Source organism: Vipera ursinii (genome assembly GCF_947247035.1).
Source record: "Vipera ursinii genome assembly, chromosome: 5".
Lineage (NCBI taxonomy): Eukaryota > Metazoa > Chordata > Lepidosauria > Squamata > Viperidae > Vipera > Vipera ursinii.
Window position 1 is genome coordinate 69,452,789 of NC_139518.1, and position 16,777 is coordinate 69,469,565.

A 16,777-nucleotide genomic window follows, 5' to 3' on the forward strand; every position below is an offset into this window, starting at 1 on the left:
TTTTATTCTTCTGACTTCCTTGAAATTGGAAGTATAAAGAATTGAGGCCCTTAGGCAAAGTAGAGGAAACATTTCTATTTCTGTGCATGGATGCTGAAAACATTATTTTTAAGACCTTTCTTTTCTCATCCTTCATTATTTTGCTGATAGGACTTCAGAGGAGAAGATTCTTTTAATGTCAGCTGGCCTTTTCAAAATGAAAGTTGCTCAGGAAATGCTAACTTAGGTGAGTATTTTTCTCTAAATACCTTGCTGTTCCTGGTTCCTTTTTAATAAGAAAAATCTAAGTATTGTGCCCAAACATGTTAGAGACTCTTTTTTTTTTTGGTCAATTGCTGTTCACTTTTCTTTAAACAGCATGCATTTTTGTTAATTGTATTTCCACTTTCAGGGTTTTTGCCTATGAGCAATGAAAGCAAACTGATAGCCATAAAAGGACCAGTTCCTTGCCAGTCACCTTTAAACAGAGAAAAGATCCTGTTGCCAAACGCCTTCACTTCTTCAGCAACTCATTTTAAACCTATTATTTTGCATCAGAATGTAAATCATAAAATGTAAGTCCGGTTGCATGTTATTATTATTATTATTATTATTTATTAAATTTTTATACCGCCCTTCTCCCGAAGGACTCAGGGCGGTGAACAGGGCATATCTTAAAACTACAAAAGTACAAAAGTTAAAAAAGAATTAAATTATTGCCCACAATAAAAACAATAAAAAATATATATAAATATTAAAACCCTAAGTGATTCCCCATCAGGCCAGGCCAGCTTGTTCAAATAAATGGGTCTTCAGACCGCGTCGGAAGGAGCGAAGGTCCGGTGCCGTCCGGAGCTCGACCGGCAGCTGGTTCCATAGCTCCGGGGTGCCCACAGAGAAGGCCCTCCCCCTGGGGGCCACCAGCCGACATTCTCTGACTGGAGGCACCCTGAGGAGGCCCTCTCTGTGGGAACGCACGGGGCGGGCGAGCGAGTTGTCCGAGCGATGATTAATTCCATTTAATGGGGGGCAAGTTACATTTCTTGTACAATGATACCGTCTTTTTCACTAGGATGAAGCTAATCCCATCATAAAGATCTGATTTTTGCAGAATAATTTGCAGAAACAAATTTAAACTCCCCTGGGTCTGTTCCTTTATCCCTTCTTTTATCAACAGAGAAGTTTGGATGCTGTTTTTTAATTTGCCCCAGTTGAGTTTGGTTAACCTTAACGGTTCCTTTCAAACAAATCATGGTAAAAGAATATCAGTTTATAAAATAAAATTCATTTAGTACATCATGTTGCAATATATTGCAATGTAATAGTCTTTTTAGGAAAAAAATCAGGTCTTTTAGAATGCTGTGCATTATATTCTTTAATCATATTTTTCTTAACAGCAAAAAAAAAAGTAAACACCAGTTTTTGGTCAAAATGTTGAAAAGCATAGTCATGTGACCACAGGGTGCTGTAAATGCAGGTCAGTTGTTGAGTGCCCCAAACGCGGTCATGTGACCATGAAGGGGCAGCTGTTGAAACTTCAGAACCAGGTCATGAGTACCTTTTGGGTGGTCTTGTGATAACTTTGAATGGTTGCTAAGTGACTGCTTGTAAGTTGAGGACTACCTGTTGTGTCTTATCAACTGAATATTTTTATTCTCCAGGATTTATCTTAAATATATTTTCTCATAGCGTCTAACACTTGGTGAACTGCAGCAAAATGTCCAGAATATTCTTGCCCTGAGCTTTACACAATCTTTACTCAGTGGTGGGATTCAAATATGTGAACAGCCGGTTCTCTGTGCAGATGCTGCTTCTGGAAGTCCATTCTGGGCCTGGTCAACAAAAAATTAGCTACCGGTTCTACTGAAGTGGTGCGAACCGGCTGAGTCCCACCACTACCTTTACTGCTGGGTATTTCCTTTTCTCCCCAGACCTTCCTTTAACTTTACACTGCTGTCCTAGAGCTCTGATTGGGGCTGGCTGCCAACCATGAGCTTATACAGGTAGTCCTCAACTTATGATCACCATTGAGACCAAAATTTCTGTTGCTAAGCGACACGTTTGTTAAGTGAATTTTGCTCCATTTTAAGACCTCTCTTGCCCCGGTTGTTAGGTGAATCACTGCAGATTTTAATTTAACAACACTGTTGTTATGCGAATCTGGCTTCCTCGTTGACATTGCTTATTAGATGGTTGCAAAAGTGATCACATGACCCCAGGATGCTGCAGTTGTCGTAAATATGAGTCATTGGCCAAGCATCTGAATTTTGATCGCATGACCATGTGGATGCTGCAATGGTCATAAATGTGAAAAACGATCATAAGTTACTTTTTTCAGTGCCGTTGTAACTTTGAACAGTCGCTAAATGAACTGTCGTAAGTCGAGGACTACCTGTATTCATTCACGTTTAGTTTTCCCTTCAACAAGAGAAGATAAACATCCAAGCTCCTAATATAGTGTACGAGATATATTGTGTTTCCCCGAAAGTAAGACCTACCCCAAAAATGAGTCCTAGTTTTGGGGCAAGGCACATGCCTATAAATCAATGTAGGATGAGGGGGAGCTGCTCCACACACCCTGTACCCACTTACTGTGGCAGCCAGGCCTCCCATGGATCGACACTTGCCTTGCCTCACTGGCCCACTTCTTCTGCCGCATCCCCCGGCCTGCATTTCGCAGTCAGATGCCTTTCCAGAAGGCCTCTGCAGACAAGAACCAAACACAACTCGGTTCTCAGTTGCAGAGGCCTTTCCAGAAGGCCTTTGATGGCGAAATGCAGGCTGGAGCTCCATTCTCAGCTGCAGAATGAAGCTGCTTCTTTGGCTGCAGAAGTGGGCCGGCTTGGCTTGGCTGTTGGTACCTCTGCTGCGAAGTGAGTGGAAAAGACAGTCCCTCAAAATAAGATCTGGTGCCTCTTTTGGAGGGAAAATAAACCTAGATCGGGTCTTATTTTTGGGGAAACACAGCATGAATGCTTTCTTCTCATGTGTTCTTTTAATTTACAAAGTTATATGCTTCTGGCTACCTAGAATTACCCATTACCCAAAAACCACTACTCTTTTGTTTCCACGGTGATAAGCATTCAGCTCTTGAAGTTGCTTTAGCAAGAATCACACCACAGCTACCATTAACGGATGGACAGTCGGTGTGAAAAAATCACATTGGTATAACCGTCCCACGTGACCTTGTAGAATAAAGCACCCACATTGGCAAAGCGAATCTTATAAATCATCTTCTTGCTTTCCAGAGATGCCATTGCAACCCCTGCTATAGACTGTGAAACTATGACAAGAATAGCATCTGTGAGTAGCAGAAGTCCAATACATTCAAGTAATGAGAATGAAAATAAGAGAGATGAAATTTCTAATTTGTCTGCTTCCTGTATGATGCCTGATGCTCCGGAGCACAATAAAGAAGAACCAAAAATGCTACAACAGAAGGTTTCCAAAGAGGAATTTCCAAGCAATACTAGTTGCTCTAACCCTAACTTACCACTTTCTGAATCTTCAGATGTGCCTCAAGAGAAATGCATTTTGGAAGCTTCTCCCTCGGCTAATCCCGAGTCTACTGTCCCATCTAGTATGACTTTTCTAAATAATTTTCTTTTAAAGCAGGATCCAGAGACGAGGGTTTTGACTCTTGTACCCGTGCAGATAGCTGTATCAGAGCAAATACCCAATAAACCCCTCCATTCAAAAGCAACTTACAGCTGTTGTCCAAGTTTACATGGGCTCCTTTCGGAACCTGCAATGACCTATGATGCTAACACAGCCTTACAAACAAATTCATCCTTAAGTAATGCAACCAAGGATCAATTCTACGATGATCAGAATAAATGTGGGGACATAAAAGCGAAGACGGGTGGTTTAACGCCAACGACAATTAATAAAGAGACTCAAACCAAGTGTTATGGAAGTAATCTGTGCCTTGCATCCTGGAAGAAATCCAGTACAGATGCAGAGGATAGATTCCTTTTATCAGATCACGCACTGGATGCTTTGGTGGATGAAAATTCTGCTGGTTCATTCATCCTAGAAACTTCTCAGCAGAATAAAGGAACGCAGAATGTTCCCTTGCAGAATATCGTGCAACTTATCCAAGGAGAGTTTGCATTTGATAAATCTCAGGACAATGTTGCAGAAGCCCTGGCTATAGGTAGGCCTTAATATTTTCATACCAGATTGCAAATACTAAAAAAAAAAAGCAAAGAAGACCTGTCACTAAAAATTGTTGTAATTTAGAGGAATTTTTTTTACAGTTATCAGATCCATATCTCAAAAAGCTTTGCTGCATATTTTAAGTTTGCAAGTCGCATATAGGATAAAAATCTTGGTCTGTGCAGTTTTTGTTTTACTTTTGTTTGTATTGTCTTCCTAGGAATATGACTTTGTTATTTTCAACCAACACTCGAAAGAAATGGGGGGAGCGGGGGAGAGAAATCAACCTCAATAAGCTAACCATTTTTTTTTACATATCCCACTATTTTTTTTTAAATCAGGTAAATATATTTTCACTTTAAAGGATCTCCAATACAGTACATTCTGTAATGCAGTTTCTGAGAAATTTTGTCAACTTTCCTGGAAAGAAAAATTGCTAGCAAATCTTTACGATGCAGCAAATGATAGAACTCCGGTACCTGAAAGGCAAGTGATTCTTGCATTTACCTTTTAATGCCAATTTTGCTTTTGCTTATCTTACTGTTTTGTTCTGTTTGCCGTTTTAATTCTTCCACTATTCCCAGCGCTCCAGATTGACTTTTTAATATATATTGGCTACCATTTTCACTGGCAGTTCTGAATGGACATTGGACAAATGTCTGTTTGCAATCTGGTGTGTTCCATTATTCTGAATTCCTTCACTTTTCACAACCATGTCTGTACCACACTTCCTGGATACCAGCCCAGTGTTTAATCTTCGTGATTAAAAAAAAAGAGGAACAAATACTTGAGAAAGTCATTGAGTAGGCATGTACTGTGGCATTTAAGAATTGTATAGGAGCCTAAATTGATAGGCACATCTGTATAGGCATAAACAAGAATACACGGACATAAACATGAATAGACTCAGGAGAGACTATAAAACACTCAGTTGTAAGCACAAGCTGTTTTGCAATGAAACTGGAATCTCTTTTGTTCCAGCTATGCAGTATGTTCTCTAGAGACTAGTTAGATACAAATATATTAACTCCAAAACTTCACTGAGCACATAATAAAGTTGTCTGGCTTCTTAATTTCAGCATTAAGTGCAAGACAGACTCAAACCATATGGCTAGGTTTTTTTTATAAGAGCTTATATCACAAACGCCTGTTCTTTTGGCAGTGTTTCTCATGACTAATTTGGTAGATAGTGACAAAAAACATCCTTGCATGTCTACTCTCTGATTAAGTCTCCAAATGGTTCATTAGCATATTTGCCAAATATTGTCTACATACAGGGCAACTTTTGGAGTCAGAAAAGATGGGAAGAGTTAAATGTTTCTATTGCATATCATTGTTTATCAAGAGGTCAGGTTAGAATACTAGAAGAGTGGCTTTCAATCGATCAGCTAGATACTTTTTCACATTGATTTCTATGCCAAACGCAAAATAATGATTTTTGTTTTAAAACCAACATTTTCAAAGCAATGAAGCAGGAAACTTAACACAGTAAAAAAAAAGTACAGACTTAATGATTGGTCGCTTAGCAAGTATTTGAAGTTTCAACTTATCTAGAAAAGGGGACTTAAAACCCACATCCAAAATTCCAGCGGTCACACACACACACACATACACACTGCCACAGTCACATGATCACAGTTTGGGCACTTGGCAACATGGCCACATTAACCATGGCTTGCAGAGTCCTGTGGTCACCTGGCCACATTTTAGGATGATTTTGCTGAAAACCCAACACTTCTGGATTTCATCAAAACCACATCCAGAGCATATCATTGATTTGCTTAACAACTGTGGTTGCAGACAACGTCATAAAAAAGGTTTTATAACCATTGTGACTTACAACCGTAATGGGCAGGCTTCATTACAGCAATAATTTGAGGACTCTGGAAGGGTTGTGCAGTGAAAGGTAATTTTCGATATATTTCTTAGCTATATACCTATTATGGAACAAGGCTTGGCTTACATATGTGCTAGAAATAGTGGAGTGCTTAATGCACACATTGTACAATTTATATACTTCCTCATACGTCTTTCCATCATATGTTATTAAAAGCCTGAAATGACTTTCTGAATGCTGCTGACTTTTATTTTCATTTAGGACATTTGTGTTGCAATTTTGCTCTGACAGGAAAGAAAGGGGAGACTTCGGAAAGCTGAATTACTGGGGGGAAAATTGGCATAATCATTTGGGAGTAGCAAGTTGTAGGGGAAAAGGCAAATTCATTATATTTTGGATTACTGCTACCTTCCCAAATAGAGTGAAGAAAGTAGCTAGATCAGGGAACATAAATATTTGAAAGCCTGAGTCAACATAAAAATAGGCTGGGTTATTTTTTCCCCCCTTAATAGCCGTGTTGTAAAGGTGTCTAGAGAGAACAGGTGGTAAAATTGGACACAGGCATTTAAAGTTTTATCATTCAGAGCTTGATGAAATTCTACCTGTTTAATGTTTTATCTGAGCCTTAGCTAGCCACTGTATGAGAGTTGTTCCACTGGAGAAAGTCCCATGTATTTTGAATGTCTAAAACCTTTGAAGGTTTTCCATTTTTTCATTGAAATGCACTCACACAGTACACCATGGTGGAAGATGCAAATACTTTAGCTTACCTTGGAAGTTTTCCACCTCCCAAAGCATTTCATTTATGAATATGTATTCAGATGTTCATCTCTTACACTCTCCCTCATTTTCAGAATTAATGAAGCACAATATTTGAGCAAGACTTTCCAAAGCAAACCAAATGCCTTTCTGAGTGGGAGTGAGGAAGCAAAAGGTATGAAACAGTTAATGGGCATGTCATGCGTGCATTGATAACTAATGGCTATAAACCATTAGTTATGAAGCATGTATATCCTACTAGATATAAGGAGAAGAAGAGCAGTGGGGATTTTGAAATAAAGGTGTATATCCTTGAAAAATATATCGGCTACAAGTGAGCCTACTGGAGAAGGTTGTGCTAATATTATTGTTGCATACAGCAATCAGATTTTAAGATTTAGCGTTCCTTTAGGTGAAGTGCCACATATCTCAGATCGTCTAAACTCATGATGCTTCATGAGATGAAGGAGTCTAATATACAGTCATCCTGAAATGTTTATGATTTGATCTGAAACAGTAAAATATTAAATATATTGATCATGTTGTGACTCAGGGCCGGCAGCCGGCTCAGATGTCTCGGATGACTCAGATGAGGGGGAGGAGGAGGGTGTGGAAGATGAACTGGCTGATGACGGCTTGGAGGCTTCGCAGAGCCCCCAGCCGGGGCCCTCTTCTCAGCTGCGTGAGCCCGATAGTGCGGAGGATGATGACCCACAGCTGGCCCTGTTCAAGGACGCCCGACGCAGGAGGCAGTCGAGCAGGACCAAGCAGAGAAAGGCTGTGGGACTCCTCGGAAGGAGGCACAGGGAGACCACGCCCTGAACTCTAAATAAAAGGAGTGTTTGGGGAAGGGCTGGTTGCTGAAAGCAACCCTTCCGTTTGAGGATTCAAGTTCCAGTGTTTTTGTTTCTTGTTCTGTTGTTTGAGTAATAAATCTTGGCAGACGCTTTTCAGCCTCAGACGCTCTCCAGTCTCTACTGTTTGAACAGGGGTTTGCCTTATTGCAAGGCCGGTAGCAGGCTGGTTCAGAACAGATCAGAATAATGTTCTGATAATACTTGAGGTTCTTCTGAAGATACCTCTGTTGCTAAAATTTGACTATCTGGAATGTGGGAAAAGCCACATCCTGTGTGACATGCAGGCTAAGCAGTGCATCTGCTCCAACTCTCCTAACTGCATTTAGGGCAGATTAATAATATTGTTCTCACAAGCCTATCAGGATGTTCTTTAATATTCCCGATGTTCTGTTTAGCCTATTTTTCTGGACATGTAGACATATTTCCAGTAAAATCTTTGAAACATCTCTCCGCATTTTTGCTTTTTAATTGCCTGAGAGCTATCTGAAGCCATTGTTTAAAATAAGGAGATGCTTTGCATATCACCTAATTTTTGTGCGTGTGTACGTGGGTGGTGTGTAAATTAAGAACAATATATAATGGGTGTAAAACATGGGTGAGATTCAGTAGAATGGATAGCAAATCATTCAATATTGTGTAGACATAAGACAAAAGTTTTTAATTTATTTGATTTTATTTATTCAATGTACGCATTGCTCAAGTTCATACGAAGATAAAAAAAATAAAATACAAAAACAGAGAACAAAGGTGGGAAATTTAGCCACTAGAGGAACAAAACTAACGTAAGGCATTACAGTTTCCTTTCCTTGCTCTTTAATTTTCCATAAAAATGTAGTTCATGTTGCTGGCATGGATGCCGATGACAAGGAAGTTGAATCACAAACTCTCCTAGTTGGAATACAGATGGAGGGAGAATGTTTGCAGACCGAAAAGTGTTGCAGTGGGCCACATGTTGTAGAAACAGAACAAAAGCAAGAAGAAATTCAAGAAATAAGGGAAGAAAATATATACTCCAGCCCTTCCTCTCTTTCTGAATTGCCTGGATTTTATCCTGGTTGGAGCAGCGCATTCTATGGTTCGGAATGGTTCAGTCTAGATGTACACAATTATTTTAGAAAACTTGGAAAGCAAAAAGCTCGTGGAACTCAAAATATTGATGCTAAAAAAACGGTAAGCCATCCTGTTTTCTTAAGATGGAAAAACTGTGTGTTGACCTTGGGTAGCATGTAATATAGAGCAATATATTAGAGGGAATCACGGTCACGGATTTTTTGATGCATTCTGTAAGTTAGCCCATTTGAGGTACCTTGGTTCAGAAATTCTTGCTGCATGATGCACTCTTTTGCCCAGTTAAAGGGTACAGGAAGGAGAGTTTTAGTAGTATACAGATTAAACCAATTCACTTGCCATGTGGTGCTCTTATCAGAGAAATTACCAATGTAACCCTCAAGATTCGGGAAGAGGTTTGTAAGGCAGGCAAGAGATGGCTTTTATTTCAACAGATTAAAAACATATGTTCAACTGTACTTAAGGATTTTTTCCTAACACAAAGGGAAACTCTCTGGCTTTGGGTCACTGCATTCCTATTATTACTTTTACTAAATATTTTTCAATATGCAAATAAGCATCTATAGTTGTAAATAATGAATCTTCAAGAATCCAATGCTTTGTTGCTTCTGAAAATAATGAAAATACTTCTTCTTCTTCTTCTTCTTCTTCTTCTTCTTCTTCTTCTTCTTCTTCTTCTTCTTCTTCTTCTTCTTCTTCTTCTTCTTCTTCTCCTTCTCCTTCTCCTTCTCCTTCTCCTTCTCCTTCTCCTCCTCCTCCTCCTCCTCCTCCTCCTCCTCCTCCTCCTCCTCCTCCTGCTGCTGTCAAAAGCTGGTACTGTACTTACTAAAAGAGAAACTATAATTGCAATGGACTTCTTGTTTATTTCAATTAATTGGTGATCCCAAAAGAAAATACATATTTTGCCATCTCAGATAAATCTTTAAAAGGGATTGGAAGTATTTCCTTGTGTATATTCATATTGTCTTACATGCAAATCTTTGTTGCAGTGGGATAAATGTATTTTTGAATAGGGCTGTGTAAATCAAATAAAATCAGATTCAAATCGTCAGTTTGATGTCACCTTGAATTGATTTGGAGTGTTGAACTGATTTTTTGTTCAGAAATTCCAATCAGATTGTCAAATAAGGTAGATTTTATTCATATTTCTACAAGAGGAAAAACCATTTTTTTTTGTTCATGCACAAGAGTATCCAAACATTTCTAATCCACTGAAGGGCATTCTGAATTTATTTTCAATTTAGAAAACATATTTGATTTAGAGGTTCACTTGAGCTGATTGAATTGACTCTCCCAATCAAATATTTACAAGGCCCTTGGCTAGAATGATTGTAGGAACTTCAGTAGGGCTAGTTAATATTTATATGGAATATAAATTCATTCTTAAGGAACTCTCAGAATTTTTATTATGCTTGTAAAGTTTTTAAAGAGGAGAAAAAATTAGTAACCAATCTTGTACTTTAGGCAAAATGCACTCTGGAAAACAAGAAGTAAAATATGTTTTTTTTATGTGATAAGTCAGTTTGTATATCTCGTAATAGAAAACTGGGATATAAATTATTTTAATAACACAAAGAAGATGTTGAGCCATTTGACTAGCCCCTGATTGTCTCAATATCTTTATAGATATTTTTATTTACCTGCTGATTTTCCTGTCAAGGCAGTGAAAATATTCTGACAGTTTCTCAGTATCTGAAGGTGAACTTAACTGAATTGTTAAATAATCTTGGTGAAGAAATATTAACATATTAACATTCCATTTACATATGTATTTGTTAAGTATTTCACATAAAATGCAGAGATAGGCTAAAATAAATCTGACTTACCAGCTTAACTATTTGTTTCTTCGGACAGAATGGTCAGATGTTGGAGGGCTTATAAGAAACTGTTGAGATACAATATATTATGACTGGTTATAGCTTCTATTTTCCCTTTCACATGTTGCACTGGATATGATTTAGAACAGGCGTGTCCAACCCACAGCTCATAGGCCACATACAGTCCTGGACAGCTAGTAATGTGACACTATATTATAAAGCAATTCCTCTTCACTCAGAGCAGCCCAGGCAAACCAAAAGATTGGACACCCATGCTCTAGAGCTTACTGAAACAGAATGTGGAGGATCTTATCTTCACTTGGAGCAAATCATAAATGATATCCAAGTTTAGGTATCAGAGGGATTGGCTAGGAACTGGGAAGATCTAATATGAAGCACAGCAATACCAATAGCACTTAGACTTATATATCATTTCACAATGCTTTACAGCCTTCTCTAAGCGGTTTACAGAGTCAGCATATTGGGTCCTCATTTTACCGATCTTGGAAGGATGGAAGGCTGAGTCAACCTTGAACCCTGTCAGGATCGAACTCTAGATTGTGGGCAGAGTTTGCTTGCAATACTACATTCTAACCACTGCACCACCATGGCAAGAAGCACTACTAAATATTTTGATGAACGTGTTCTTAAATTGATCCTTACGCTACTCAGAAGTCCGCAGAGAAATGGCATCACTTTCATTTTGTTCTGCCTCTTCCACCAGGAACTTGACCAGCTGATAATGATCGAGACAAAAAATTACAGAAAGACCATAACCTTCCACCAGAGGCTGTTGTATAAAGAGAGAAGCAGCAAAGGTATATTTGTGAAATGAATTTAACCACTGTCTTATAGCAATTGTTCATCTGTGCTGATGCAACGTGGTCCTGATTGCACTTTTCAAATCTTGAGGTGGAGAAATAAAAGCTTTGTTGCCAAAGCTGGAGAGACAGATAGAAGAAATGAAATCAAAGATACAGTTTCTTGAACTTGTGAAGAAGTATCTCCAGGTAACTATGTGAGTTTTCAAAAATTGGGTGTGGACATCTAATTCTATATCAGTGAACATCTAGGCTTCCATGCATTGACATACTATTCAGGTGACAACTGCACTTGTCCAACATAATTGCTCCATTTAGCTAAAGCTGCAAAGTTGGATTCTTCATCACCTACACCAGGGGTGTCAAACTCAATTTCATTGAGGGCCGCATCAGCATTGCGGTTGCCCTCAGGGGGCCGGGTGGGTATGGCCAGGGTGGTGATGTCGTCCAGGGTTTTGCATGGGAAGCAGTTTTGCCATGCCATAGGGCAGACGTGTCAAACACAAGGCCCGGGGGCCAGATCCGGCCCACGAAGTGGTTTCATGTGGCCCGCGAAGCCATCCTGGAAATAGTGAGGGAATGGCCCCCACCGCCTTGGCCCTGGCCCAGAGACCCTCCTTCTGCCAGAGACCCTCAGATCTGTCCCACTCCTGCCCAGGCCCCCGTACGCACCCTTGATGCGAACCATGTAGAGCTGGCCATGCCCACCCAGTAGGCCACACCCACTTTAGCCACGCCCACCCAGTAGGCCACACCCACCCAGGCCACACCCACCCGGCCCCCTGAGGGCAACTGCAATGCTGATGCGGCCCTCAATGAAATTGAGTTTGACACCCCTGCCATAGGGCATCATTCAGTAAAAAAAATTATTCAAAAACTAATACATTATTCAATACATTATTCAAAAATAAATACATTCAACAATCCTATTAAGGTAATGACTCTTGTTTTCTGCTGCATATCCCTACCCATTTTAGAAATAGTCCTAGTCCAGGAATCAAAAACTGACTTGAAGACAAAAAACAAAAAACCTCCAACACACCCTTAGTACTGCATTTTCTCCCCCCTTGTTACCCCACATCTTTTGGAAGCATTTTTTTTCCCTCTGTATTTTTTCTGTTTCTTTCTTGTCTCGTTTTGCTGCAGATTCTGAATGCAGAAAAATGGGGCGTTGAGCCATGCAACTTTCTTACAGTGGTTAATATGGGAAGAAACGAACCATCGGACATCAGTGCCTTAGATGGCATGTTACTTTTTTATCATATAAGCAAAACCCCAAGTGAAATTCAGCATAATGACAGTCAGAATTGCCCAAGAAGTCTTCAAGCCGGAACTCCACTTGCATTAATGGCATATCTGTATTCCAGGTACAGCCTCTTTTGCACTAGAGATTATGGTACAATAAAACTGCGTTATCAGTTCCAACCTTAAGGCCACTTCAGGTTTTCCCTAGAAAATGTGATATTGGTCCATCTACTGTAGCTCGGTGTCACTTGATTAGGTACAGCAGCTTTATAGGACTTCTCCAGTTTTCCTATCTGTGGAAATATGATGCTCGTTGAGTGGCTACATGGAGAAATTTCATGTACAATTAAAAGATGTTTTAGTTTACGCGATCTTTTTTCCTTCATTTTTCAGTAATGGAGGGAAATGATTTTCATTCATTTTGGAGCTGGGATCAAAAATCTTCAAGTTCTTTTGTTTTACTTATCTCCAATTAATAGGACATTATGCACTGTAAATAAAAGCACAACTGGTCTCCTGAATATACCGGTAGTCCTCAATTTACAACCATTCATTTAGCGACTGCTCAAAGTTACGATGCCGCTGAAAAAAATGAAACTTGGAATCAGTCCTTGCACTTACAACCACTGCAGCGTCACTCCTGTCATGTGATAAAGTAAAATTAACAGGGGAAGTTGGATTGGTTTAATGACTGCATGATCACTTAACAACTGCAGTTTATTTGCTTGTCAACCATGGCAAAGATCCTAATATCGGGCACGAGCCATTTAACAATTGCCTTGCTTAAGCAACCGAAATTGTGGTCCCAATTGTCGTCGTAAGTCGAGGACTACCTGGAATCAGTTATTTGTGTGAGAATTTAGTCTAGAAAAGAGGAATAACTGCCAAACATATTTCAGTGACCATCCCACTGGATAGTTTGCAGAAAGAAAAGAAGAAAAGAATGATTACTAGGCTAGAATTCTAGAATTGCAAACCTTTAAAAAATGTAGCCATGGGGGAGGGCAGGGGACAAGAAGACTGCTGATTTGTTTTTTCTCACGTTGGCCTAGAGTCCTGCGAAAAATGCCCCTGTCATGTAAAAGCTTAGAAAAGCAAGATAAATGGTTATTTCTTAACTTTAAAATGTAGTAAGCCTTTTCTTACTACACTTTTAAGCATCCAGACCAACTGAAATTGCAGTAGCTTTGTCCACTTCTTAGGTGAGTGCTTAATTCTGCGGCTTTTAGAAACAAAATTGATTTTTCAAATTTGCAGACTTCAGCTTAAAAGTGTTTTTGGCTCACAGTAATGTCAAAAATGTGTTCCTTGGTAGCACGCATTTAACAAAACTATTTCGGAGAGAACAACAAAAAGAGAAATTGTGATATTAAGTGATAGCTAATTGAATAATTTCCTTTTGCTTCCTATTTTTTCTGTTATTCTTGAGTCCAGTAAAGCATATTTTAGCTTGCTTCATTGTTTTCCTTTGTATTCTTCAGAGATGCATTTTTAAAAGGCTATGTTCAACAGTTTCTATTCACTTTTCGCTACTTCTGCTCACAAGAGGAACTTTTGCAATTTCTTCTTGATAGAATCAGAATTACCTTGCCCGGGTAAGTAAATGAAAATCCCATTGAAATCAGGTACATTTGAAGTCACTAGTATTTTAAGTGGCCTTCATTATTAAGTGCCTTTTCATAATTAGGAAGAATTGCTTAATTTGTAGTCAAAGGACATAACCGAATAAGCTAGTCGTGGCCTTAAAACATTTCTCTTCCATCAGGCTGACCTGGACTGACGATAGGGATTTTTAAATAGAATATTTTTAATATTTTATCATTTTATCATTGGGGCTTGTTAGTTTAATCTTTTTTAACATTTGTATTATTGTGTTTTATTGTTGTTAGCCACCCTGAGTACTTCGGGAGATAGGGCGGCATATAAGTCCCCAAAATAAATTAATAATAAATAAATAGTTCTTGTGCCAATTGGAAGTTTTTGCCACCTTTAGATTTCCCACCTGCGTTACCAAGCCTTTTTCTTGTCACCATAACAAAATTAGCAATTGTGCCATCCTTAAAGTTTCAACGCAGAACAAAGTAAGGAAAGTGATTGGCAGATTTTCTTACCTTCATTTCCTCTTACCCCAAATATCTCTCTAACACGGAAAGGATCGGGTGATTGCTGACAGCTGCTTGGAAAGGACTACAGGTAGTCCTCGACTTACAACAGTTTTTTTAGTGACAGTCCGAAGTTACAACAGCACTGGAAAAACTAAGCAACGGCCATTTTTTTACACTTATGACCTTTGCAGCAACCCCATGGTCAGGTGATCAAAAAATCGGATGCTTTGCAACTGACTCACATTTATGATGGTTTCAGTGCCCAGAAGGTCGCTCTTTGCAACCTTCTGAGAAGCAAAGTCAATGGGGAAGCCAGATTGACTTAAGAATCGTATTACTAATTTAGCGACTGCGGCGATTCACTGAGCAAACACGGCGAGAAATGTCGTAAAATGGGGCAGAACAAATTTCTCACTTAGCAACAAAAATATGGGGCTAAATTAAGGTAAGGTAAGGACGCGGTGGCTCAGTGGGTTAGGACGCTGAGCTTGTCGATCAGATGGTCGGCAGTTTGGCGGGTCGAATCCCGAGTGCCGCGTAGCAGAGTGAGCGCCTGTTACTCGTCCCAGCTTCTGCCAACCTAGCAGTTCGAAAGCACGTAAAAATGCAAGTAGAAAAATAGGGACCACCACGGTGGGAAGGTAACAGCGCTCCGTGCGCCTTTGGCGTCTAGTCATGCCGGCCACATGACCACGGAGACATCCTCGGACAAGCGCTGGCTCTTCGGCTTTGAAACGGAGATGAGCACCGGCCCCTAGAGTCGGAAACGACTAGCACGCACGTGCGGGGGAACCTTTACCTTTAAGGTAAGGACTGCCTGTATTTAGCTACCTGTGACCGATTAGTTGAATGAAATAGGTTTAACGGTCTTTTTGGAATAGTGCCATGCCTATTTTTAAACATAAGTTTAGCACTCTTCCAAAGGAGCATAAAAACCCAGTTGAGAGATTGGAAGAAGAGGGTAGCAAAGGGAAGTAGGGAGTGATCAGTAGGGAATGAGCTCCGTCCTTAATTAATGCTGCTAAGGAATGGCAGTCCTGGCCCTAAGCCCAGCGTCACCTAGGAATAGTCTGTATGTGGCCATGATGTCAAGCGCCGGGGAAGTCAGGAGATTCAGGCAGTTCAAATGAATATAAGGATTTATTGCAAGCTTAAACTCTCAATAAGAATCTGAACCACTAACGGTCAAGGGAAATTAACGGGAGTTAAGAAATGAATTCAAGGTGGGCTGGACTTTGATCTCTTGTGGGCCCATAGGGACTCATGACTGATGATGGGTCATCTCCTACATAGGGAGCCAGAATGAAGCAAGCAAAATAGAGTCACTTTCTCTATTTCAGGTAACAAAAACTGTGAAAATAGGAGCCCCACGAAACCTCTCACTGACGAACGTAATTCCCCCAGTGATATCAGAGCCACCAACACAGACCAGTAGAACCTAGTTCTCTTTAATGGTTGAAATGGATAGACTCTGGGCTCGGCACTAGTAGGACATTTTAAACTGTAGAGTTCTTTCAAAGCAACACTAAAGCCATGTTTAAAAGGAGCTGCGTAAGACTTAACAAGCAGTTCAGAAAGTGATCTCTATTCCAGTCAATACCTAAAATGGCCAAAATGGTTACTGGTGCATTTTTAGACCGGAGATAGAGGATCTGAAGAAATTCCCAAGGGCATCAGTTTAAGTTTGGTCAATTCTTTCACTGATTGGACATTCTTCCTTAGGTTAAAATCTATAATCGTATTTCAAGTTTTCTTGATTTTAAAAATTATATTTTTATTATGTAGTAAGTTGAAAGACAATCTTTTTGAATGCTTATGCCAGCGTGAAAACACCTGTTCATTTTTTTTAAATTTTCTTAGCTCCAGCCCAGAATCTTGTTCATTGTTCAGCAAAATATACCACCGTAGTTTCTCCATTCTTCAAGCTTGGATCGAAGACTGTTATACCGTAGACTTTAGCATAAACCCTAATTTCATGCGAATGTTAAAAGACTTTATCATTTCTCAGGTAATTAACTGCTTTGACAGAAAACCTGATATAAATGTCTTCTAAATCACCTCTAAATTACTGCATGTAATATTCCAGTACTTTATTCTAAATATAATTGTTTGAGAATGGGGGGGGAATGGA

General features: G+C 39.5%; 1 protein-coding gene across 1 annotated transcript in view; it reads left to right on the top strand.

Annotated features, from left to right (window-relative positions):
• KNDC1 (kinase non-catalytic C-lobe domain containing 1) overlaps nucleotides 1–16,777 on the top strand; it is a gene marked incomplete at its 5' end in the record, with an annotated part of 88,212 nt that overhangs the window by 56,361 nt on the left and 15,074 nt on the right. The window contains 11 exons of the mRNA XM_083363312.1: nucleotides 151–226; nucleotides 392–554; nucleotides 3,228–4,135; nucleotides 4,476–4,623; nucleotides 6,829–6,908; nucleotides 8,426–8,760; nucleotides 11,200–11,293; nucleotides 11,388–11,485; nucleotides 12,443–12,663; nucleotides 14,023–14,136; nucleotides 16,507–16,654. Coding sequence (XP_083219438.1) covers nucleotides 151–226; nucleotides 392–554; nucleotides 3,228–4,135; nucleotides 4,476–4,623; nucleotides 6,829–6,908; nucleotides 8,426–8,760; nucleotides 11,200–11,293; nucleotides 11,388–11,485; nucleotides 12,443–12,663; nucleotides 14,023–14,136; nucleotides 16,507–16,654 — 2,385 coding nt within the window. The remainder of the gene's footprint in view (nucleotides 1–150; nucleotides 227–391; nucleotides 555–3,227; nucleotides 4,136–4,475; nucleotides 4,624–6,828; nucleotides 6,909–8,425; nucleotides 8,761–11,199; nucleotides 11,294–11,387; nucleotides 11,486–12,442; nucleotides 12,664–14,022; nucleotides 14,137–16,506; nucleotides 16,655–16,777) is intronic.